Here is a 24,282-nt window from a genome sequence, read left to right as displayed (position 1 = left end):
ACCAGTCCCTGACCCAAAAAATCCCCAACAAAACAAAAGGGTAGCACACTTTACTTAAAAATCAATAAAAAGGTATGCTTACCACTGACAAAATAAATCTTCGGAGATGCCTATAAATGGGCAAATGAATCATTTCTTGTACTGGATTAAAATCTGGATCATTCAAATTCCTTAGAAACCATAAGACGCCAGGTCGAAGTACCTGCAAATATATATATATATATATATATATATATATTTTTTTTTTTTTTTTTACCAATATCTTCAGACTCCGTATATGAGCTAAAATATTAACATAAAAATAAGCTCTTAAAATTTTGGCTTCATAATAAAATGGGCCCCAGAAAATTCACATGGTTTTCCTATGAAAACAAGTTCCTAAATCAGGACCTATATGAAAACTATCTTGTGTTTGACGTCCTTTGATGCTTTTCATCATTCAATGAAAAAAAATTAAGTACAATTTGTCAAGAAATCTAAGTCTCTGAGGTGAAAAGTAAATACTTTTTTTAAAAACACTGTCACTATATTGCAACATCTCGTAAAAAAAGAATTATGTTGCAATTTATAAATGCTCTAAATAGAAGATCTGATTCCAGTCTTACACTCCTGAGAGGAGTTATCTTGTTAATTAAGAAACCCTAAAGCTTCTCAGCATTTTCATTCTACTGTCTACATCTTCTTTCCCTTTCTCAATGGAAATCATCAACCCAAGAGGCTGTGGGTGACGGGGCAATGGATGAGTCTGGGTATCAGCCCTGGGTGGTTCAAATTCACTGAGTTACCCTGTGTAAAGCCTCTCAACTGCCCAAACTGTATTTCTCCATCTTCCAAGTGAGGGGGTATACGACCTCTAAGGTTCCATCCAGCTCCCCAATACTAGGATTCTGTACCAACAAAAAACCACCACACCGAGGAGATGAAAAACTTCATGTAAAAACATTTTATCACTTAACAGTGTATTTCAGAGGTTATACATAATTACAGTTTTGAAAAGATTAAGTTAGTCTCAATCACTTGTTTCAAAGAAAGAATACAAGTTTTATCTGCAAGCAGACTTTACTGAACTTACACTATATGATTCAGGAGAACATTTTGATCCCAGCCCGCTTCTTAACTCCTCAATATCTCAAAGAACAAAGTACACCAAGAATAGCATTAAGCCTTGATGCTGTTGTCTTCCATTCACACTGGATGAGTCAGCCTCCTCCAAGCAGCCCTGCACATTCTCCTCCCTGCATTTCTCCATCACCTCTTTCAATGTAGAGTAAGCTGACTTGTCCAATGGCTGTATTCCTTCCCAGGGTATACGATCAAAAAGAATGGGGATCCTGTCTTTGTTTCTTACTATTACACATCAGCACAGTGTCTGGCCCAGAGTGAACATGCAGTAATATTTGAGGAAAGAATGCACAGTAGCAAGTATACCTGTCAAAATTACTCATTTTTATACTTCCCACTGCATCAGAATGACTGAGTTTGAGACATATACTAATTAAATACTGACCCTACTTTCAGTCTCTTCAAATCAGTAAGGACTATATTCTAAAAATAGGACGAGTACAAGTACCCATCAGGTAAGTGAACTGGAATCATAAAGGACCCTCACTGTAATTCCATACTTAAGGTGCCTGATTACGTATCTTACATTTTGATCCTGCAAAACCATATCCCTTTTGGTATTTCCAGCACCGTTATTTCCTTGAATGTAGTCCAAGACAGACTCACATCACATAAAATTCCAAAAACTTGTATGAGAGGATGGTCGCAATAACTACCAAATAAAGCAAATGCTTTTAGTTTTTTCCCTCAATCTACTCATCTTTCAAACTCATAAATTTTAGAAATAATAAAACTTGTCAATTTTTGAGACAAATGACTAAAAAGAGTTTAAAGAAATAAAGCCAAACTCACGTATCAGCTCTTCCTTCTTAGACAAAAATAATAGAGAAAATTAGTTAGGAAATCATCATAGCCTTTGAGGCACGACTTGTGGTTAAAAGAAAAGTCCTTCCCATAAATTTACAGCGTTGGCGTTTCCATGCAGAACTTACCTCTCTCAGCAAGAGGATGAAGGAGGCAAAGTAGAACACATACACCATTCCCACTAGCCAATGCAGAAACATGGTAGTACCTGGAGCTGACTGAAAACTCAGTTCTCGATCTTTCAGAGTAGCATCAAACATTTCCTAAATCAAAACAGAACAGGTGAGAGACATTTGCACCACTTACATTTGCCAAATTAACATCTCCATCTTCCAGGAAGTGAATAAATCACTATGTGTATGGGTTGTGATGTTCTAGGACTACAGTTCTTTTAATGCCATTTCATGGTGTCACAGAAATATAAATGATGTAAGGCTGGATACTATTTCAAAGATGTATAATGACACTTTAAAATTTTAAATGTAAGAAGAAAAGACTGATGAACCAGTTGGTGACTAAGAACTTTACTAATGCTGCTGAAGAACCATTTTTGGTTAACGATAACTTTTCAGGGATGCCTGAGGGGTGCAGGTGGGTGAGCATCTGACTCTTGGTTTCAGCTCAGATCTGATCTCAGGGTCCTAAGATGGAACCCCGCATCAGGCACCATGTTGTGTTCTGCACTTGGCGCCGAGTCTGCTTGGGTTTTTCTCCCTCTCCTTCTGCCCCTCCCCACTGTGCGCTATCAAATAAATTAATTAATTTAAAAAAATACCCTCTTTCCATGGTTACAGGTCTACATTCATGACAAGTTCTTTTTTTTTTTTTTTTTTTAAAGAGAGAGAGAGAGAGCACGTGCACAGGAGGGAACGATAGAGGTAGAGAGAGAATCTTAAGCAGTCTCCCCGCTGAGCGCGGAGCCCCACACAGGGCTCGATCTCACGACCTTGAGATCACGACCTGAGCCAAAACCAAGAGTCAGACGCTTAAAAGACAGCGCCACCCAGGCGCCCTTCCTGACAAGTTTTAATAGTAAGGTACAGGTGAAAATGTTATCTCAGAACCAAAAGCAGCTTTTCTACATACAAAATATTTTTGAAAAGTCAAAACCTGATTATCACTGACAGCAATTAAAAATTATAATCAGGACTGAGCAGCTTAGTTAAAAGAAATGGTTAGAGTTGAATTTATTATTACAAAGACAGTGTTCTTAACAGATTGTTCTCCTTATGTGTATAATGTCTTGGCATTACTGTAAAATTTAGAAGAGTAAAATGAATAAGAAAATTCTTCACTGGTTATTAGAAAGGTTCCAGTCAAAATACTCTGACATCAAAAATTTGCACAAAGCCTCAAAAAAAATCAGGTACTCAAGAAAAATTAGTAACATTAACATTTCACAATGATCCATTCTCAGGAAAAAAAAAAAAAAGGCAAATTATTATCACATAGAGTTTCCTTTAAAAGGAATCCACTCTAAAGATCTCCCTTTTTGATACCTTTACATTATTAGATTATATGATAATGAATAATAAACTTACCAGGGAACAGATATCCAGCCACCAGCCACAAATGAGAGGGAACACTCCAATCTCTACCACCACTAACAAAGAGACCTTAAGTAAAGACAAAAACCATCAAATACCATCCAAATGGGGAGAAATCATTTCCAGTTTTAACTTATAACAGGAATTACCTTAACAACGATATAGCAGACTCCCAGCAAACGACGAGACCTGTGAAATTTAACAAGAGTTGCCAAGCCCTACAGCATCTAGTCAAGGAAAAATCGAGCATTCAAAGGTACAAAAAAACAGGTACTTATTTAGGTAGTACCTGTGCTGCCTGAATAATTACGTATTATTTGACAGAATTAATTTATTTCATATTTCGTCTGCCCTCATCCTCACTACAAATAGCTACAACTTTTACTGAGAGGACAGAAGAAGAGAAACAGTTTTGTCCTTAACAGAAACAACTCTTTGGTATGAATAATAATATCACCAAACATCCATGTTAGTTCATTAAAGGATACGTGACAAATTATCAGTGTTATTGCTAAAAGTATATACCCAACTATGGTTGTGATTAAACCTTCAAAATGAGATGCTTGGACCTGGAAATAAAAATAAATAGCATTTAATTTTACCATCTGGCCTACTACGTCCCAGCTTAACAATGTATTAAACAATCCGAGAAGACTCAAAGTGAACTGTCTCAGCAACTTACAACTAGACAACCATAAAATCCCCTTGAATGACCTCTCTGCAAACCAGATTCTCCCACTGTCAGCGATCTACTCAGGCAGACGAAATAAAAGTAGAGTGATTTGAGCGTCACAAAAACAAAAGCTGCACGACACGAGTCTGCACTCTACTCCATCCTGGGGGGGACCGCGGGCTGAGCAACGAAAGCAGCACCGCACCGCGCAAGCAGCCCACCTGCCAGGTATGCCTTGGCTACCTCACTCCTGCCCCCAGGAGGGACGCTTAAGTTTCCCCTGCTCTCCAAATCCGTTCCATTGTCAGCTTACAGAAAGTAAAAATTTGGACAGTGACAAATTTTCAGGTTCCTGAATTTCAGACAGCAAGTGCTGACAGTTTGGAAATTCAAATTTACCAAAGCATGTATCTGAACTTTTCAAGTTCTTGTGTTCAACCAGTGAGAACTGAGAGCTGTGTTAAATACTGTAACACATCTCTCTGCTCTTTCAGAACACTTCAGAATGTGATCTTTCAGGATTCACAGACACAAACTAAACAGAACATTCCAGAAATGTCACCTCATCCTTAAAAGACTAGTTCTTTCTGGGGCCCCTGCAAAACAGTTGTAGTTGTTGGGCGCCTGGGTGGCTCAATCGTTAAGCGTCTGCCTTCGGCTCAGGTCATGATCCCAGGGTCCTGGGATCGAGTCCCACATCAGGCTCCCTGCTCTGCGGGAAGCCTGCTTCTCCCTCTCCCACTCCCCCTGCTTGTGTTCTGCTCTCGCTATGTCTCTTTCTGTCAAATAAATAAATAAAATCTTAAAAAAAAAAAAAGTTGTAGTTGACCATTCAAATATCTATCTAAAAACAAGAACAAAATGTCAAAGTTAAAACAAATTATTTAGAAAACACTGTAAGCCTATCATTCCAAGACAGACCCATCCTTTTTTTTTTTCGTTGACTGATACACTATTACTTTTCTAAATTCACTATGGGAAAGCTGAGGAAAAGGGAGAGAAGGAAGCAAGGTAATGGAATGGGTCAAAAATCAGCCTTAAGAAACTTTCCAGTAGTGTGCCTTTGGCCCACCCAACAGGAAGGAAGACAGTACACCATGGGATTCAAGACACATTTTCCTTAGCTGGCAACATGACCTACTATGTCTTGAGCTACTGTTAGTTTAAAAAAAAAAAAAAGAATGAGATCATGTTGGATAACTATTCCTTTGCGTAAGGCAAATTGAGAAATGAAGTAACTTTACAACACTATCGTTTACTCAACAAATATTAAGTCTGGGGGCAAGTAATGAAAGTAAGTGTGTAAAAGTATTATACTCACGTGTTCTTCAAATCCCAAACCAACCAGGGAGAAATGACCAATGTGGTAAGGGCAAAATGCTAAAAGGGGGAGAAAAATTAAATGAAAACTTCAAAATCAAAACAATGAACACTCCTAATACCAACCCACAGTAAAAGAAACCAGGGCTTTTTGGAGAAATGGAAGATTCCAGAACTGGGGCCAAAAATGTACTGCCTAGGACATTCTCTATAACCAGAGAACAACAAAGATATCAATGTCTAATAGGCTCATGACAAAAGGACACAGGAACCACCATGAAGAGAGTCTTACTGGCCAAGGAAAGGATGACATGAGCATCAAAGAATGACCAAAACTGATGGAAACACACAGAATGCTTTACAAATCCATGAGTTCATAGTACTCAAAAAGGGGAAAGCCAAAAACAACACAAAGGGAAAAAAGGCAACATAAAAAAAAAAAACCCTTTCCTCACCCCTGGAAATAGCCTATCAACTGTTTACCCTGAAAACTGATTAACTGGAGGGACAGAATTGCATACCTGTCTTGCTTCTTCTGAACAAACTGGTTCAGGTTAACTAAGATGTTACTTAGATGCTCCAGTTTAAAGGAAATATGGAGACAAAGAAGTGAGGCGGTAGACATCATACAGGAAACAATTAGACAAATGTAGAAGGCAAGACACAGGACAGCTAACCTAGTCTCTTCAACAAATCAATGCCAAAATAAGCTAGGAGTAGATGAGGGGAGCAAAGAGAAGAATATTCTAGATCAAAAGGAACTTAAACTTAACAACCAAAAGTAATGTGTAGACCTTATTATCTGGATACTCATTCAAACAAACCAACTGTAAAATGACACTTACGGAGACGATCTAGGAATTTTTAATATGATGGATTGTCAGAAAACACTAAATTCTGCTAATTTAGTACAGTGTGATAATAATACTATGGGGTTAAATGAAAAAATATCCTTGGGGCGCGTGGGTGGCTCAGTTGGTTAAGCGTCTGCCTTTGGCTCAGGTAATGATCCCAGGGTCTTGGGATCGAGCCCCGCTCTGGGCTCCCTGCTAGGTGGAGAGCCGGCTTCTCCCTCTCCCTCTGCCTGCCACTCTGCCTACTTGTGCTCTCTCTGTCAAATAAATGAATAGAAAATTTTTTAAAAAGTATTAAAAAAAATGAAAAAATATCCTTAACATTTTCAAAGTAAAAATTTTGTAGTCTCTTTTCTTCAAATCTTTCGTGTCATGTTAATAAAATTTTACTTTTCTTAATAAAATTTAATTACATTTTCCTTATGGCAAAATTAATTGAACAGCATAGATATTAGGGAAGCAGGGAGGGGGACTCAATCATTAAGACAAAAGTCAGAGTGAATCTATAGGGATTGGGCCACCAAACCTTTTTATTTATTTATTTATTTATTTTTAAAGATTTTATTTATTTATTTGACAGAGACAGCGAGAGAGGAAACACAAGCAGGGGGAGTGGGAGAGGGAGAAGCAGGCTCCCTGCAGAGCAAGGAGCCCGATGCGGGGCCCAATCCCAGGACCCTGGGATCGTGACCTGAGCCGAAGGCAGACGCTTAACGACTGAGCCACCCAGGTGCCCCGCCACCAAACCTTTTTAATCAAGTATTCCATGGGCAGAAATTTTTTTGAATAAGTATTCCCAACATATTGAAATCTGTAAATCATACACACATTTTACTAACATATTATGTGTATTATAAAGCACAAAACGGGGCGCCTGGGTGGCTCAGTCATTGAGCGTCTGCCTTCAGCTCAGGTCATGATCCCAGGGTCCTGGGATCGAGCCCCGCATAGGGCTCCCTGCTCAGCGGGGAGTCTGCTTCTCCCTCTCCCTCTGCTGCTCCCCCTGCTTGTGTTCCCTCTCTCTCTGTGTCAAATAAATAAATTCATTAAATCTTTAAAATAAAAAATAAATAAAAAATAAAAACGAAAACAAAACCTATAACAAGGCTCCTAGAAAACTGAACTCCTATCATACTACCATAAATAACAGCATTATAACCACCACTTACCAAAAACAAGAATGAACAATGTGTTTAAAGACACCACCCAGAAGACATGTTCCTAGAGGAAAAGAGCATTAATAAAACACAGTCAATTCTTCTTCCATGTCTAACTGGACTACTCCACTTAGACTGAAATTTTCACTCCATAATGTTGAGATTTCATTACGTGCAACTTCTCATTTTTCATTAAACAGCTCATAAAACTAAGCCTAATAAAATTCAAGTTCATAATGTTACATGCTGGAAAAAAAAAAAAAATCAATCCATAAACATTTCCTCTTCAGAAATTAGTAAGCCACTACAAACTACACAGATTCTCATAAAGAGCCAGATTTCATTTAAATCAAATGATGCTGAAAAATTCCAAATGGAGGAAAATTTGAAAATCACATTAATTCTGAACTTCACATCAGTGTAAATCACACAGTGCTTCTTTGCAGGGTCCATTTTGTTCTCATGGCTTCTGCAAGATCACTTCTCCTCCTTGGTCCCTTTTCTGCCTATGGCACCCTCGTTTTCTTAGTAGAGGTCTTAGAATACTCATTCTCACTTGGCCATTCATCCACCCCTTCCCCCATTATGCATTATCACCAACATGATTGCTACCTTATGTTAGTTTCAGTCAGTAGGGGTTCTTCGACAAGTAGCTAAAGTCATCTTGATACCCAAAGCCACTTAAAAATCCCAAGTGATTTTAAACTACAGACCCTGAAAAGAGCATCACTTCCCCTAAAGAACAGGTTCTTTAAAGAATTATCCCTCCCCTCCTTACTAATAAGGTAAAGATAGGTGAGGTTCGGCAAACAGTGGAAACCTAACACATGAAACTGGGTCTCACTATGAGCACTGCAAAGCATTAATTAATATACCGCAAGGTTTAAAAGAAAACCAAGTTCTTCTTAACTACCATTAAATCTGTATTTTATTTTCTTTTCTAAAAATCAAGTACGTAATAATGACCGTTTTAAATACTATTACCTTTGTTCTTTGCCAGTATTTTCAATGCACAAAACAGACTTTCTTCAACATATCAAGTAATCAAAAATCAAAGGGCATGGTGACCTTTAGTATAAAAAGCCAGACATACTATAAATTTGAAATCGCTGAATCATTAAGATAAATAATTAAGTCACAACTCTATTTTTAAAAAATATTAGCTTTACTTACTAGAAAAACTAGCGATCCATCAAGTCCTAGCATCTGAAATAAATAATAACGATATGCATAAATTCAAGATGCAACAGCATTTTTTATTCTATTTAGAAAAAAGACTCACTTTCAATTATATTTAAACATAATCCTTACCTACTACTTTCCAATACAGCTTACCATTTTCAGAGAGTAAGAAACTTGTTTATTAGGGAGTTTCATATTTGGGCCTCCTTTTATTCCAAATCATATGATTGTAAAGTCAAAACAGTTCCACCCATGGTTTTAATTCTTACATTAGATAAGGAGCCAGCCAAGATTTCATGATATATCAACTGCAGTATCAGAATATTTCAATTTAAATTGTTATTTCATTTTACAGAAGTCCACAATTTGTTTGTATTAAAGGCCAAAAAACAGAAAAATAGTCAACAATAGATTATATTTTTAATGTTTTCACTACAAACTTTTCTCTAGAATACTTAAAGTTCTACTGCAGCCTCCAATGACTGTAGCCACAAAATTGGTGTATGCATCCACATATGCCCAACTTAACACATAGTTTAAGGTTAAAACACTAGAATGCATGACAGAAAGAATCTTACTCTTTCCCACGTAAGCTCTTCTGCAGCTCGGTCCCACTCTAAAGCATTCCAGTTCATGTCATCTGGAAATATAATTATAGTTGAAAGATTACTGATGGAACCTGAACCATAAATAATAAAACATACGCTTTTAATTTGGTGTTTTGCAAGCTGCTGCTGAGAAGCTAAACCACATTATTTGCTTGTTAGGTAATAAGAATACACACACATAAACATAACACACATAAGTGATTCTAGATTGTGGTTAAGTGCTAGAAAGGAAATAAATAGAATTATGTGAAAGACAGGAACTTAAACTCTCTGAATCTAGAATGAATCTGGAAAATTTGAGAAAAACGAGGAAGCCAGGGGACAAGAATTCTCCGGGGGTGGGGAGGGAGTGGTAGAAGATACAGTATGAAAGGCAGACAGGGATCAGATCATACAACGGGGCTGGGGAGGAGGTTAAACCTGGATTTTGTTTTGTTCTTTAGTGTAACAGAAAAACCACTACCAGATTTTAAAGGCAGGAGAGCACTACAAACACTATGTAGAGCACAAGTGGAAGAAAGAAGCTACGCGCTAAGAAACTATTGTGTTAAGATGAAGAGAAGGAAAGGATGGCTGCACCAGGGTGGCAGCAGGCTGCCTTCTTGAGCCTCTGAAGATAGACTTGCTGCTCCCTACAAGGGTCCCTTGCTCCCATCCCACAACTTGCTTGTTCTCATCCTTCAGGTCTCACCTCAAATATCACTTACTCTGAGCTACCTGGAGAATCTTATTTAAAATAGACTCTCCCAACAGCATCCTCAGAGCAACCTGCAGATTTATCACAACGTGTCACAAGGTATTTGTGCACTTGGGTACTCCTGCTTCTTCACTAGACTAGAAACTCCATGAAGGCAGGGACCTGTTTGAGTGCCTGGCACCAGGAGACACTCAGACACCAGCAATGTCCAGCGGACCTGGAGACACTGCAGTGCTGGACAGGAAACCTCTGGAGCGGGAGGAGAAGTGGGGATGGTGAGCTACCCTGGCTGACTGGCGGGCACGGTCCTGGATCTTCTTTAGAATCTGGAGTTAGACTGCTAGAAAATGAGAAAATGGTTTCCTTCATGGCATCTGTCCTGCAATGTACCTTCAAGAATTCTTCTTTGATATTAAAAGTTGTGTTGACTCAAGAGAAATGGAAGGAAATAAAGTAATCTGTATCAAATTCCTTTAAAAAAATCAGAGTCTAGTACAATTTACAAATAATTTCTTCCTAGCCATCCTATAAAAGTCCTGTGTAGAGTAGGATTTTATTTTATTTATTTATTTTTATTTATTTATTTGAGACAGAATGAGAGAGAGAGAGCATGAGAGGGGGGAGGGTCAGAGGCAGAAGCAGGCTCCCCGCCGAGCAGGGAGCCCGATGCGGGACTCGATCCAGGGACTCCAGGATCATGACCTGAGCCGAAGGCAGTCGCTCAACCAACTGAGCCACCCAGGCGCCCCTAGAGTAGGATTTTAAAACATAAAATGAGGGGCGCCTGGGTGGCTCAGTCGGTTAAGTGTCTGCCTTCGGCTCAGGTCATGATCCCAGAGTCCTGGGATCGAGCCCCACATGGGGCTCCCTGCTCAGCGGGGAGAGTCTGCTTCTCCCTCTCCCTCTGCCTGCTCCCCGTGCTCTCTCACTCTTGCTTTCTCTCAAATAAATAAATAAATAAATAAACTTTTTTAAGTTAAATGAATAAAAAAATACAAAATGTGCCCTGCTTCACACACACAAAAAAATATTTACACATATGTATATCCATAAATAAATCTGCCAAAATAAAGTAAAAACAGGTTAGAAACAGAACTCGGAACCCATAAAATTTTGAAGACTCCAGTCCTTGTCCTCAAGGAAAGCTGGAAATGGACTCATGGTCACAAAGGAAGGGTAAGGATGGGCCAGCAGCTATTACCCTGGGCCCCGTTGTTGGCATCGGCTGCATCCTCCCCGCCCGCGTCATCCTCCTCCTCATTGTCCTCCTCCTCCTCTTCTGCCTGATCATCCTGGGCATCGGGGTTTTCTCCCACCACGGCGTTCTCGGCTGGTGGGTTAGCAGGCTGGTCGGGGGCAACATTTTCAGCACCATTTCCTCCTGCTGGAGCCTAAAATGACAGAAGAACCCAGAAATGTAGCTAATTTGTCTCAGTTCTGCTCTATTTCCAAATCGCTCTCTTCATATTAAAAAAAAAAAAAAAAAAACTAGCAAACAAACACAAACTATTAAAACTCCAAAAAAACACCTTTCAAAGTCATCTTTTCTACAAGCATCTGATTTTGGATCTACTCAGCATATAAGAACATAAACAAACACACTTCACAGTGTATATATTCATTCAGTATAATTTAGGGATTTCACAAAGTATTACAGAAAATGGGTCAACAAATCTGGCTAACTTTAACACTTCAAGCACATCCCAAACCAGTTACTAGTGGGGTTACAGAAGTTTCTATTCATGCCAGCAGAGCAAGAATCAAGAATTCAGAAAGTTAAAGCCATTACCTCTTTGGATACATAAAAACAATACATTATAACATGTCACAAAACGCAAAAAAGGAGGCATTCAACAGAGTAAAAAAAAGGAGCAAGCTGTCTATCTTAACAAAAGGGCAGAGAAACTCCTTCTGGAGCTCAGTTTCAGGAAATAGAGCTGCCTCAGCCAACAAGAGGTCCAGATACGAGTTTTGACTTATTTTCTTAGTACAGCCAGTCAAGGACAAACTCGAAGAAAACCAAGGTTCAGATTTCCCATGACTGCAGTTGGATCTTGCAACAAAGAGAACTTTGGTTACTTTTCACATGTAGGCTGAGCAAGAAGGGAGCAGCGAAGATTCAGCCAGTGATTCCGACCCCAGGCTGACATCTCTGTACCCGAGCTCTGAGCTCCTGAGGCAAGACAACCTAGAATTACTTCTGCACCAGCATCTCCACAGTCTGCTCCTCTACGTGAACACTGGGTCTCAGCTACTGTCCAGCAAGCTCCTATAAAGGTCTAAGGACTTCCCTGGGCCCAGCTGCAACCCCTGCCTGGAGGCTGCAGGGTCAGAAGAATTCCTTCATGGAATGATCTGAAGGTCTTCGACATAGTCTTCATCAAGGCTATATGGTGGAAGCCCAGAAGGCTCTCGTGGAACCTGGACCTGGGGAGATTTTCTCAGGATGATCCCTGGCTCCTCAGCCATCATCTCAGTTGGTGGTGACCTTATTTGATCATTCTGGACTTCTCTATTTCTTTGTGTCTTTGGTACCGTTCAGCCTCCATTCTTTAACTCTGGGGAAACAGAACTCAGACTCCAGCGCAGGTGCCACATTGGAGGACGGGGGCCACAGGGGTGGGGGCAGCCCACGATGAGACTCAAACTCCATGACCAGCTCTGGGCAAGGGCCATAATCCTTCTTCATAAGGCATCTCCTGACTTTACCGACTGCCTCAGGGACGAACATGTATTTACTTATATACCTATATGTTTATACTCATACAGATGTGTAACTTAATTCTCTGTTATCAGTTAAACACTTGAGGAAACAGTTTCTAATTCCTGCTCAGTAGGTAAACCTGTCCACATGGACTTTGTCAGTTCCCCATGCATCGTCCTCTGGCTCTTACTGAGTTCTGCTACCTACCAAATGCAACGACATAGTTATAGTCAAAGAAAACACCAAATTCCCCGTATGGAGTTAATGAAGATTCTAAAAGAGCAACTACATTAAATGTTTCAAAATATGAGATACAATGATAAAAGTATTAATACTAGGTAAGAAGTGTCTTTTCTTTCTAGTCTCATTTCTTGTATGTGTGACTTGCTAAGGAGAAGTTACACTCAACTCTGTAGAGAAAAAAGTATGGCAGAATTTGACTGAAATCGAACTACACACTGACACAGCAGAAGTTCCTTAAATGAAAAATTAAGTTGTTAATTATTTTGAGTATCTTAGAGTCAATTTTTCATAATAAAATCTTATGAAGCATAGTTTTTGTACATAGCTAACGTTTTGACATTTTCAGCCCCATAATTTCTCAGCAAGACACTAAACGTCATTTATCTTATCCTCTTTCTCTTAACACGTCTAGCAAATAAATGCTCCTGCATCTAACCTAAGCATGCATCTCTCATAAAGAAAAAGTGAAACTGCACCAGATTGTGTAACAGTGTTCCACTGATTCCACTTTTAGTAATGTTGCTACTGGGAGCAGCAAACACAAGGCATTTTAACACAAGAAGAAACTGATGAACCAAGAAAGCAGGGAGCCTCCTCAGCGTCCTGCAGCATGTCAGCATCATCACCAGGGAGTCTGTATGCTCACGTCCAGGCCAGCATTAAGCAGTCAATCCAGGCAAAGGGAATGAAAGAGCATTTCAGTACACCCCCCAACAATGCTCCCAATCTCACTCAAAAATTAAGAAGCAAAGTAGAAGTGCCTTCTTCTGATTTTTTTGCATTTCCCTTAATCTTCTCCCAAACCTTTTCACTGTCCTGCTTTGCAATGAGGGGCAGAGGACTCAAGGGTTTAGATCTTAGAGAATGACAACAATTCCCATTCTTATGCGAACAGAATCGATTCAGGGGTGGAGGGAGTTACCTCATTTTGGTGGTGCCCAGCTGCATTGAAGGGTGGAGCAGCGTGCTCCAGCCAAATCGGTGCTCCCCCGTGGACTATCTGCTCTCGCAACCACACAAGGCTGATGAATGCACACAGTGTGCATGTTACCACAAAACAACCCTGCAAACAATCCGCCAATAAATTGTCCCTATTAAAAAAAAATTATATAGAATTACTCCAAAGAATGCTTAAAATTAAGAAATGAAAGGTAACAACATTTCATCTTAAACTAAAATTTCAGAAAGAAGAGCCAGAAGTCATAATTTTCTACGTAAAAATCAGTTTCTCAGCATTATTTCTGAGAATGGTGAAATTCTATCTTATAAGCTGGCCAAATACATTTGTTTATGTATTTCTTTTTTTTTTTTTTTTAAAGATTTTATTTATTTATTTGACAGAGAGAGAGACAGTGAGAGAGGGAACACAAGCAGGGGGAGTGGGAGAGGGAGAAGCAGGCTTCCCGCCGAGCAGGGAGCCCGATGCAGGGCTCGATCCCAGGACCCTGAGATCATGACCTGAGCCGAAGGCAGTCGCTTAACCAACTGAGCCACCCAGGCGCCCCTGTTTATATATTTCTATTATATGTATTTATATTACAGTAAATGAAGAATAACATCAGAACTACACAGAAGTTAGCTACCTAGCCGTTCTTTGAACATGGTTTAAAAACAGGCAGGCGACGGGCGCCTGGGTGGCTCAGTTGGTTGAGCGACTGCCTTCGGCTCAGGTCATGATCCTGGAGTCCCTAGAGCGAGTCCCGCATCGGGCTCCCTGCTCGGCAGGGAGCCTGCTTCTCCCTCTGACCCTCCCCCCTCTCATGTGCTCTCTCTCTCTCTCGCTCATTCTCTCTGTCTCAAATAAATAAATAAAATCTTTAAAAAATAAAATAAAATAAAATAAAAACAGGCAGGCGAAAAGCAAAAACCAAAAGCAACCAAACACTGACAAAGGCCAAGTATGTAATTTATGAAAGGTGAATGACTGTCCAACCCACACTAAGAATTTCCTTATCCTTATTTTACACACAAGTTTAATAAACTTGGTTAGCTGGTACCCACACAAATGAAGATAATCAACAAATCAGAAGAGAAGAACCTCCAGAGAGGCCTAATGACAATGTAAAGAAAGCAAGCTGAGAGATACTCAGTATGCAATGTGCAAGAAAAAGAAATCTATCATACCCTTTAGGTATCTATCACTTAGCGGATTAAATTTTGATGCTAACTGCAAATACAAGTATGTTATTAGTTCCTCAACAAATTCAGATAGACAAATTATGTTATGATACATGCAATATTGTAACACCAAAGACCTCTTTGTTCTTTACCTCCCAAGGGACTTGTCCTTCCCTAGTCTATTTCTGATTTCAGAATAATTCAAGGATAACTCAAGAATCTTGGTGGCCTTAGGAAAATCCTTTATCATAACGGAATGACTTTTTCCTCCATGGAAAATCTGAGGAAGGGTCCATCTGAGAGACCTCAGCCTACTGGCTCCAAACTTAATGAATTGATGTGGCCCACAGATATGACCTGAAATGTCTCATGAAGGCAATTCTGGTGGCCCACTATCAAAAACCTAATCGAAAGAGGAATCCTAACCATTCCCATGCTAAGGAACCCTCCAGGATATTAAAACTTTGATAACTTCAGACTAAAATACCCACTTCTCTACTCCGTACTTGTCATCAGCAATAAGAAGAGCAATTGTTTGATGTCGATTTTCAACAGTGACAAACCCTTTGTAGAGTTCTTTTCCCTCATACCTACAATCTGGGCTGGTTCTGTGACTTGCCTGAACCAAGGTGAGGCTGCCTGAGTTTAGAGCCTAGAAGAGAGCTGGTGAACTTCAACTCTCACCCTTTTAGAATGCTGCCCTGCGACCACCATGTACAGAAGCCCTGCTGGCTTTCTGCAAGATGAGAGGGCACGTGGAAGAGAACCAAGGCACACAGCTGGAGCCATCTTAGACCATCCAACTCCAGTGAAACACATGAGTAACTGAGCCCAGCCCAAATGGCTGACCCCTGGAATTATGAGCCAATAAAATTATCATTTTAAGCCATAAGTTCTGGGGACAGTAGGTTTTGAAGCAATAATTAACTGATACGTTGCGCCTAGAGATGATCTCAAGAACTGAGCTACAAAATATGTAAGCAGCTGCTACAATATTAAGAAATTTAAGGTGAAATTTCAGAAATAAAAGTAATACTACAGAGAAAATGAAACACAGCTCATTAAAAAAAAAAAAAAAAGTAATTACTTAAAAGTGCTTCCAGGAAAACTGGCTCAATTCTTCAAACTGTAAAAGGCAGCATGGGATTACAAAACCAAACCACGTTTACAATTTCTTTTGACTATCCCCAGCTACGCCTCTAGTGTTCCTCCTGCGTCAATCAGCAGTCTCACGAAGGCAATTTTGGTGGCCCACTAACCAATCACATCAGAAAGGGGGAGCCTGCCAACGTTAAGACAAGCAACAGCTCTGAGCTTCAGTGATAATTCTGCTATGCGTTAACCTAATACTCAAAATTCACATATAGTTTTTACATATATATGTGAATTTAATCTTTGAATAGCCCACCCAAAGTCCTGAGGCATGATCTTCCTCACTTTACAGAGGAGAAAATGGGCTCAGAAAGGTCCAATGATTTGTCCAAAGTCACCAAAAAACCTGCAGCTACAAACTATATTCCAATGCTAGCGTTCCTTCTGTTACAACCAACTACCTCCCTGTATCGCCTAAGTGACTACACCCGCCAACCTGTTGGTCAATGGTTCTACCAACAAGAAGTAAAGGTAGTAGATAAGTAGGATACTACACCTTGTTTGGCATTTCATTGACATGGCTTCCATAAACACCTGTTTTTCATAGAGCCAAAGCCTACCAATTTAGGCTTTGGTAAATGTTAACATATTCAGCCATTTAAAACAGAAACCGTTAGAGAAATAATGTATCTCTGCTTCATTAAACCGCATAGTTCGGAACTCAAGTCATCTTTCCTAAACAACTGAGATACGGGCTGGCCGCTATGATGCACTCATTAACTGCAACGGTTTACAGAATTTTAGCCCAAACTAAATGAACAAGAATACCCTATGTGAAATGGTTCTTTTATTAGCTTATACATATTAAAATAAAACTTCCATCACTCTTAGCAGTCACCCCTTGCTTTTATCGGACTTCCCTCGCTACTTCCAATATGCATCTTGGCGTGTATACAATTCCTAAATGCAAGCCAGAGGTGAATGATGTCATATACACAAAGACATAATGAATAGCGGCTGAGCCATTTAAGACAAACTTCTTACACTTCTATACTGAGACCATGTTCTGGATGGCTGAGATAAAAACCTGATGTCCAGAAATGGGAATGCTGTCCTGTTTGTTTCTACTGCATCACTTCACAAAAGGCCTGTATTTTTATACAAAGGGTTATCATCTTATGCTAGTTCCAAACTTTCAAATGTGTTAAATTACTGCTTCTCTTTTTTGTCACAGCCACAGCTAGGAGCACCCTATTTCAAGGCCCCAGTCTACTTCTAAACATTACTTTATCAAAGCTGTTCTTTATTAATGAAAACAAAAAATAATTCTAATGTAAATAAGTTCAAGCTGAAAACCTTTTATCTATTATTCCCTATACTGCCAAAGACACAGAAATGAAATAACCTGACTGTTCTATCCCAGAAAGGTATTACCAGCAAGTAGAAAAACCAAGTCACAGACACATCTAATGTTTCTAAATATTTAGAAACATGATTAAAAATAATGATGCAGAGGGGCGCCTGAGTGGCTGAGTCGGTTAAGCGGCTGCCTTCGGCTCAGGTCATGATCCCAGGGTCCTGGGATCGAGCCCCGCACTGGCCTCCCTGCTCAGCGGGGAGTCTGCTTCTCCCTGTCCCTCTGTCTGCCGCTCTGCCTACTTGTGCTATGTCTGTTAAATAAATAAATAAAAATATTAAAAAATAATATAATAATAATGATGCAGATGCAAGAGACTTAAAAGAACTCCTCCCTAATTTCTTTTCTATCAGAAATACACTATGCCCTCCTGCTCTCTTCTATTGCCTTGTGGCTTATTTTTATGGTAATATACTCTGAATACTTTGTTCCATTGGATGGTTTTATATTGTTCTCTGTCTTTACTGACATAGCAATCAGAAACCTAAGATCAGCTGGGTACAAAAGAAGATTTAGCAAATATAGGTGCAATCGTTGGCAGGCTTAATATTTAATGATCTTCATATAGTTAATCATTTACAGCATTCCTAATTCTGACTTCAGTAATAAAAACACATCTTTCCCAAGAAAACACAATTAAAATGCTTAATGTCAAATTAAGATACAGTAAAACAATGACAGTGAACAAGTTTTTAGTCCATATTCTAACAAGCACAAGAAACATTTGAAAACTAAATTTGTATTCAAATGATTCTATGTTGTTAAAAAATCCATGTTTAAATGAACTCTCAGCAAAGGAACATGACAGCACATACCTCACACTGCACAGCAGCCTATTTAACATATCGTCCCACCCTTACAAAATAGTCCTTTAAAATGGGTATGTTTTAAAACAAACATGTACATATGTCAGCTACTTCCACTGTAGCTATAACGCTTTGTCCTTGGAACAAAAGGACTTTTCAAATTATAACAAGAATAAAAGCGTGCAGGAAGACTGAGCACCAGCTATGCTGTGCAGCTTTCCAGCTTCACGAGTACTCACGTGGACAGCATGTCCAGTGGCAGTGTCAGTAGTGAGCTCACGGAGCCAGTAAACAAGCACTTGTAGATACGGCCTACCAAAAAGGGTGAGATGGCACACGGTTACAACACACATCAGGACCTCAGACAGGTACTCAATTAAACGGAGGTAAAGTGTAAGCCCCTGAAATATTTAGTCTTTGCAAGGCTGTCCTAAAATACTACATTAAAAAAACCCTGGGGCGGGCGCCTGGGTGGCTCAGTCGTTAAGCGTCTGCCTTCGGCTCAGGTCATGATCCCAGGGTCCTGGGATCGGGCCCCGCATCGGGCTCCTTGCTCTGCGGGGAGCCTGCTTCTCCCTCTCCCACTCCCCCTGCTTGTGTTCCTGCTCTCGCTGTCTCTCTGTCAAATAAATAAATAAAATCTTTAAAAACAAAACAAAACAAAAAAAAACCCTGGGGCACCTCTTAGTCAGAAAGGCAAGAACAGAAACAGGGCCCAAGAGGAAACAGCTAAGATTTTCTTTCTAACCAAACTACATGTATGCTAGTTTAAGCATTCCCTATAGCCTCGTATCAGAAATTTTCAGTGACTTCAATGGCTGTTTTCAAAAACCAAATCAAAATGAAAAGGTAGGAAAAAATTTCTGTAATAGAAATTTCTTACATATGTGTATAAAATATTCAAAACAAGTATGCTTGTAACAAAGTAAAACTGACAACAAACCAAATATCTGCAAATAAGAAAATGGATTCACAAATTAAAGGCCTCCTTCCTACAGAGTGCTCTGATGCATCTAAAAAATAAGGTAGCTCAAAAAAAAAAAAAAAAAGTACAGTAACTCAACACATTCTCACATGGAAAAATACCAGGGTACACTGCTAACTTAAAGAAAAAAGTTACAGACTATGTATTCTGTGACAGAACTTAAATTTTTTTTTTTTTAAAGATTTTATTTATTTATTCATGAGAGAGAGAGAGAGAGAGGCAGAGGGAGAAGCAGGCTCCCAAGGAGCAGGGAGCCCGATGCGGGACTCGATCCCAGGGCCCTGAGATCATGACCTGAGCTGAAGGCAGACGCTTAACCATCTGAGCCACCCAGGCGCCCCAGAACTTAAATTTTAATTATGCACATGTATATGAGCATATGTAAACAAGTCAGAACAGAGATGCAGCTTGTTAACTACATTACTTAAATCTTTTAAGTCCCTACTTAACTTTTGATTATTTGATCTGATTTTGGAGAGGGTTAGTCTTCCACTTGACTGTGAACGCTTTACATATTTCGAAGTCCTGTACTCTGGTGCATAAAAGTTCTTAAGTTTCGGGGCGCCTGGGTGGCTCAGTCGTTAAGCGTCTGCCTTAGGCTCAGGTCATGATCCCAGGATCCTGGGATCGAGCCCCGCATCGGGTTCCCTGCTCTGCGGGAAGCCTGCTTCTCCCTCTCCCACTCCCCGCTGCTGGTGTTCCCTCTCTTGCTGTGTCTCTGTCAAATAAATAAAATCTTAAAAAAAAAAAAAATTAAGTTTTGCTTTCTTATGACTATGCCCTTTACTAATATGAAATATAATGCTTTGCTCCATTTAAAGCTTTTCATCTTGAATGACATCTGGCTGATGAACACTGTTCCTATGTTCTGTCAGCATTTGCTAACATGCCTCTAGCATTAACCTGCGCTGCTCTGTACTTATTTCTCATAGTAAACCATGTTCCTCTGTACACAACTGTGTAAACTCTTATGATCATAGAAGTTGCAACCTTACCCTTTCCTCTCTTACTTCCCTCCCCCCTGCCCTCCGTCCCTGTCCTTCCTTTTGTTGGACTTTCCAAATATTTGCGGTTTCATACTCTGACTTCTCAGGACAAAAACTCATAACCCCACTTCTATTCTTCTGGCACTTACCTTTAAGTTTTGTTACTTTTTATTAAGATAAAATTTACATGAATCTTAAGTATACGTCTGGGTGAATTATTATGTATGTACATATCCAGGAAACTGCCACCTAGGATCAAGATATTCAGCATTTCCAGCTCCTTGGAAGGCCCTTCCTAGTCAGTATCTCCAGCAAAAAGATAACCACCATTCTGATCTCTATCACCATAGATCAATTTGGCCTACTTTAAAATTTCACATAAATGCAATCATACAATCCATACTCTTTTGTGCCTCGCTCCTTTCTCTCAAAGTAAAACTCCTCCATGTTATTCCATGTCCCAATAATGAGCTCTTTCCTCACTAAGTACTACTCCACTGTATAGAAAAACCACAATGTATCTACTCTACTACTGTTGATGGGTATTTCGTTGGTTCCAGTTTTAACTACTATTAGCAAAGCTGGTGTGGTCATTCTTGAACATCATTTAGTGGACACAAGGCTCTGGTTTCCATCAGCTATATTCCTAGAAATGGAACTGTTGAATCATAAAGTATTTATAATACTTAGCATTCATAGATAACTGCCAAATGGTTTTCCGAAGTGGTTATACCATATATACTCCTGCCATCAATGTAAGCATGTTCCAAATGCTCCACATCCTAAGAAACATTTGGTATTATCTTGTTTTTTTAATTTTACCCATCCTGCTGAGTATGTAGCAATATCTTCTTGTGCATTTCCCTGATGACTAATGATGCTGAGCAGTTTTTTGTGTGTTACTGGCTATTTAGATCTTTCCAGAAACACCTATTCAAATCTTTTGTCTACTTTTTATTTGGGTTGTCTGCTTTTTTCTTACTGATTTTTGGGAGTTCCCTACATACTCTAGATACAAGTCCTTTGTTTGACGTGTGTATTACAAAAATCTTCTCTCACTCCGTGGGGCTTGCCTTTCTCTCTTAAAGGTATCAAAGCATGAATAAAAGTTCTTAATTTCAATTAAGTCCAATTTATTCAGTATTTTCTTTCTTTTATGGTTATTCTCCTATATTTTCTCTTTTTTTCTTAAGATTTTATTTATTTGCACACCTGGGTGGCTCAGTCGGTTAAGTGTCTGCCTTTGGCTCAGGTCATGATCCCAGGGTCCTGGAATCCAGTCCTGTATGGGCTCCCTGCTCAACGGGGAGCCTGCTTCTCCCTCTTCTCCTGGCTCATGCTCCCTTCTCACTATCTTTGTCTCTCTCAAACAAATAAAATCTTAAAAAAAAAAATTTTTTTTAATTTATTTATTCAGAGAGAGAGACCGTGTGCACACGAATGAGGGGAGGGGCAGAAGGAGAGGGAGAGAAAGCATTTCATGCAGACACTGTGCTGAATGCAGAGCCTGATGCAGGGCTCAATCCCACGACCCTGAGATCATGACCTGAGCCGAAATCAAGAGACAGACGCTTAAGTGACTGAGCCATCCAGGTGCCCCATTCTCCTATATTTTTAGAAATCTTCTGATTTTAACATTCACATTCAAGCTTATGATCCATCTCAAATTAATTTTTGTGTCAGGTGTGAAATAATGACGTTTCATTTTTCTTCATATGGCCATCCAGTTGATGCTATACCATTTATTGAAAGAATCATCCTTCCTCCACTAAACAGCAGTGGCACCTTTGTTGTGAATCAGGTGATGGTGCAGATGTCAGTCTAGTTCTGGACTCTAGTTGGTTACTCCCATAATTTTTAATGCAGAGTCACACAGTATTTTCCTCTCTCTGTCTAGAGCATCTACAGTCTCCTCACAAATAAAATAACTTAGGAAGCTCTCATTCCTACCCTCTCCTCTTAGCTTCTCCCATGTTAAAATCATCTAGAATTTTAGTTCCTGGCTACTACCTAAAAATTGCTAGTCATTGTAGATTAAAACAACTGCTAGTTAGCTGTGGGAAGCACCTGTCTCTTTTTCTTTGCAGCTCATGCCTTTCTGATTCCTCACTCATTTTGGTAAAGTATATTCTCAAACACTTTTTTCATAAATAGTTTGAGGTGGCAAACTTTTCATGCCCTTACATCTACTGACATGTCTTTATTTTGTCCCTCCACCTGAGAATAATTTATGGGTAGATTTCAGGTTCAGAAATGTTGTCAAAGTCTAAAGTTTCTGCTGTCCTGTAGCATTCAGAGCTGCTAATTTTATGTCTGACACCTGTATGATTTTTACTTTGTAGGATAATGTGCAAGTGGAACATCTACCATTTTATTCAGCCCTGGAAAACTTGAGAATGTGTCTAGGTTTGTGAGGCTCTGTCCTTCATCATGGTCAGCTCTCTTTCAATCGAAAAGATGCCTGACATTTCCTCATGTCCGTGATCTTTCACCTTGTGAAAGTACTTACTAGACAGGTACTGAAACAACTGGATGCAGCTTTCATCTCCTGGTTTTGTTCTCCTCATACTTGCAACTTCTTGTCTCTTTGAGTTACATCCAAGAGAACCCTTGCTCAATCTCCTAGTTCACTACCTCACTTTTCAATAATATCTATTCTGCTATTCAATGTATCCCCAAAGATTTTCATCTTCATAAATGATCAATTTTATTTATTTTATTGTAAAGAAACACAAGGATATTAATTATACTTATTTAAAAATCTCATTTGCATTTAACTCCAAAGAATCATAGCTACATACTCTGGCACCATATACTATCTACCCTTCTACATGTCTCTAAAAACAAAAACCCAAAAGGGATCAACTAAGGGCTAGTATATCAACCTCCCAGAAAATCTCCTATATCTTGAAAGATAAGCCTCCCAATTATTCAGGACTATTACAAATATATGAGCTGTCTTTTAAAAGGGAGGGGAAAAAAAATCTCAAAATAATCTAACGTTTGCAATCCCTTGAAAGTTCTAATATACTTCAAAGAATAAAAATCAAGATCCTTCTAATTTGATTTTGCTTCTTCAATTCTTTCATGAACTTTCATTATTAGCCTCTGTATGCTGTTTTTCATTCCCACATTCATTCAAGAAAATGATCTGTTAAAAACAATTCTTAATTTAGGTGGGCAATGTTTCCTAAGTGAGGCTTTCCTAATACATGAAATTGTAACATCAAATAAATATCATTCAAACAAAAATATGATGCAATATTACCAAATTGAATACTTATACAACTTTATAAGTTGTATAACTCCAATCACAGAGAAATGAATACTCACATGCTGTAAGAGGAACAACTCCCAACCATGCAAAGGCCACAAGTGTATAATGAAACCAGTATCGTATTGCAGTGCCAATACTTGTAACCAGTCCGGCAAATATGTCTTGGATGGGAAGCCGTGAAGGCATATCTGGAGAATAAACTAGTAGAGAAAAAAAAAAGTACATATAATTTCATAAAGATTCAAAAATAGCTTAATTCAAAAATATAAAATAGGCATGTAGAGCTAGCTTAACTTTCAATCTTTGTATTTCACTTAAATATCTTTTCCTATTAAAAAAGTGAATCAAACAGTTAAATAATACATTTACCCAGAATTCCTTTGAGAGCAAATCACATGTGAAATGTAGAAACCAACAAAAAAAGGCCTCTGTGCAGGAATAAAGATTCAAGAGAAGTTCACATCCCTCAGTCACTGCCATGAACTTCATGCAAAGCTAACTTATACATGTTTTTTTTAAAGTTACTCTTTTTTTTTTTTTTTTAAAGATTTTATTTATTTATTTGAGAGAGAGAGAATGAGAGACAGAGAGCATGAGAGGGAGGAGGGTCAGAGGGAGAAGCAGACTCCCTGCCGAGCAGGGAGCCCGATGCGGGACTCGATCCTAGGACTCCAGGATCATGACCTGAGC

At 39.2% G+C, this 24,282-nt stretch overlaps 1 protein-coding gene across 4 annotated transcripts in view; it reads right to left on the bottom strand.

The window, feature by feature from the left end:
- Nucleotides 1-24,282, bottom strand: part of MARCHF6 (membrane associated ring-CH-type finger 6) — a 77,418-nt gene that overhangs the window by 25,491 nt on the left and 27,645 nt on the right. For all 4 annotated transcript variants that reach the window (XM_034998822.1, XM_034998824.1, XM_034998825.1 and 1 more), the window contains exons 4-16: nt 23,649-23,792; nt 18,584-18,656; nt 13,834-14,002; nt 11,166-11,355; nt 9,238-9,299; nt 8,651-8,683; nt 7,490-7,541; nt 5,468-5,526; nt 3,962-4,042; nt 3,623-3,691; nt 3,468-3,542; nt 2,055-2,189; nt 83-202 (exon numbers count right to left, since the gene is read on the bottom strand). In XM_034998822.1, the coding sequence (XP_034854713.1) occupies nt 83-202; nt 2,055-2,189; nt 3,468-3,542; nt 3,623-3,691; nt 3,962-4,042; nt 5,468-5,526; nt 7,490-7,541; nt 8,651-8,683; nt 9,238-9,299; nt 11,166-11,355; nt 13,834-14,002; nt 18,584-18,656; nt 23,649-23,792 (1,262 nt within the window). The remainder of the gene's footprint in view (nt 1-82; nt 203-2,054; nt 2,190-3,467; nt 3,543-3,622; nt 3,692-3,961; nt 4,043-5,467; nt 5,527-7,489; nt 7,542-8,650; nt 8,684-9,237; nt 9,300-11,165; nt 11,356-13,833; nt 14,003-18,583; nt 18,657-23,648; nt 23,793-24,282) is intronic.

The sequence above is a fragment of the Mirounga leonina genome, unplaced genomic scaffold, assembly GCF_011800145.1.
Source record: "Mirounga leonina isolate KUSES-001 unplaced genomic scaffold, KU_Mleo_1.0 Mir_95, whole genome shotgun sequence".
Classification (NCBI taxonomy): Eukaryota; Metazoa; Chordata; class Mammalia; order Carnivora; family Phocidae; genus Mirounga; species Mirounga leonina.
The sequence above is the reverse complement of the archived record's forward strand: the minus strand, read 5'-3'. Positions and strand labels throughout refer to the sequence as shown.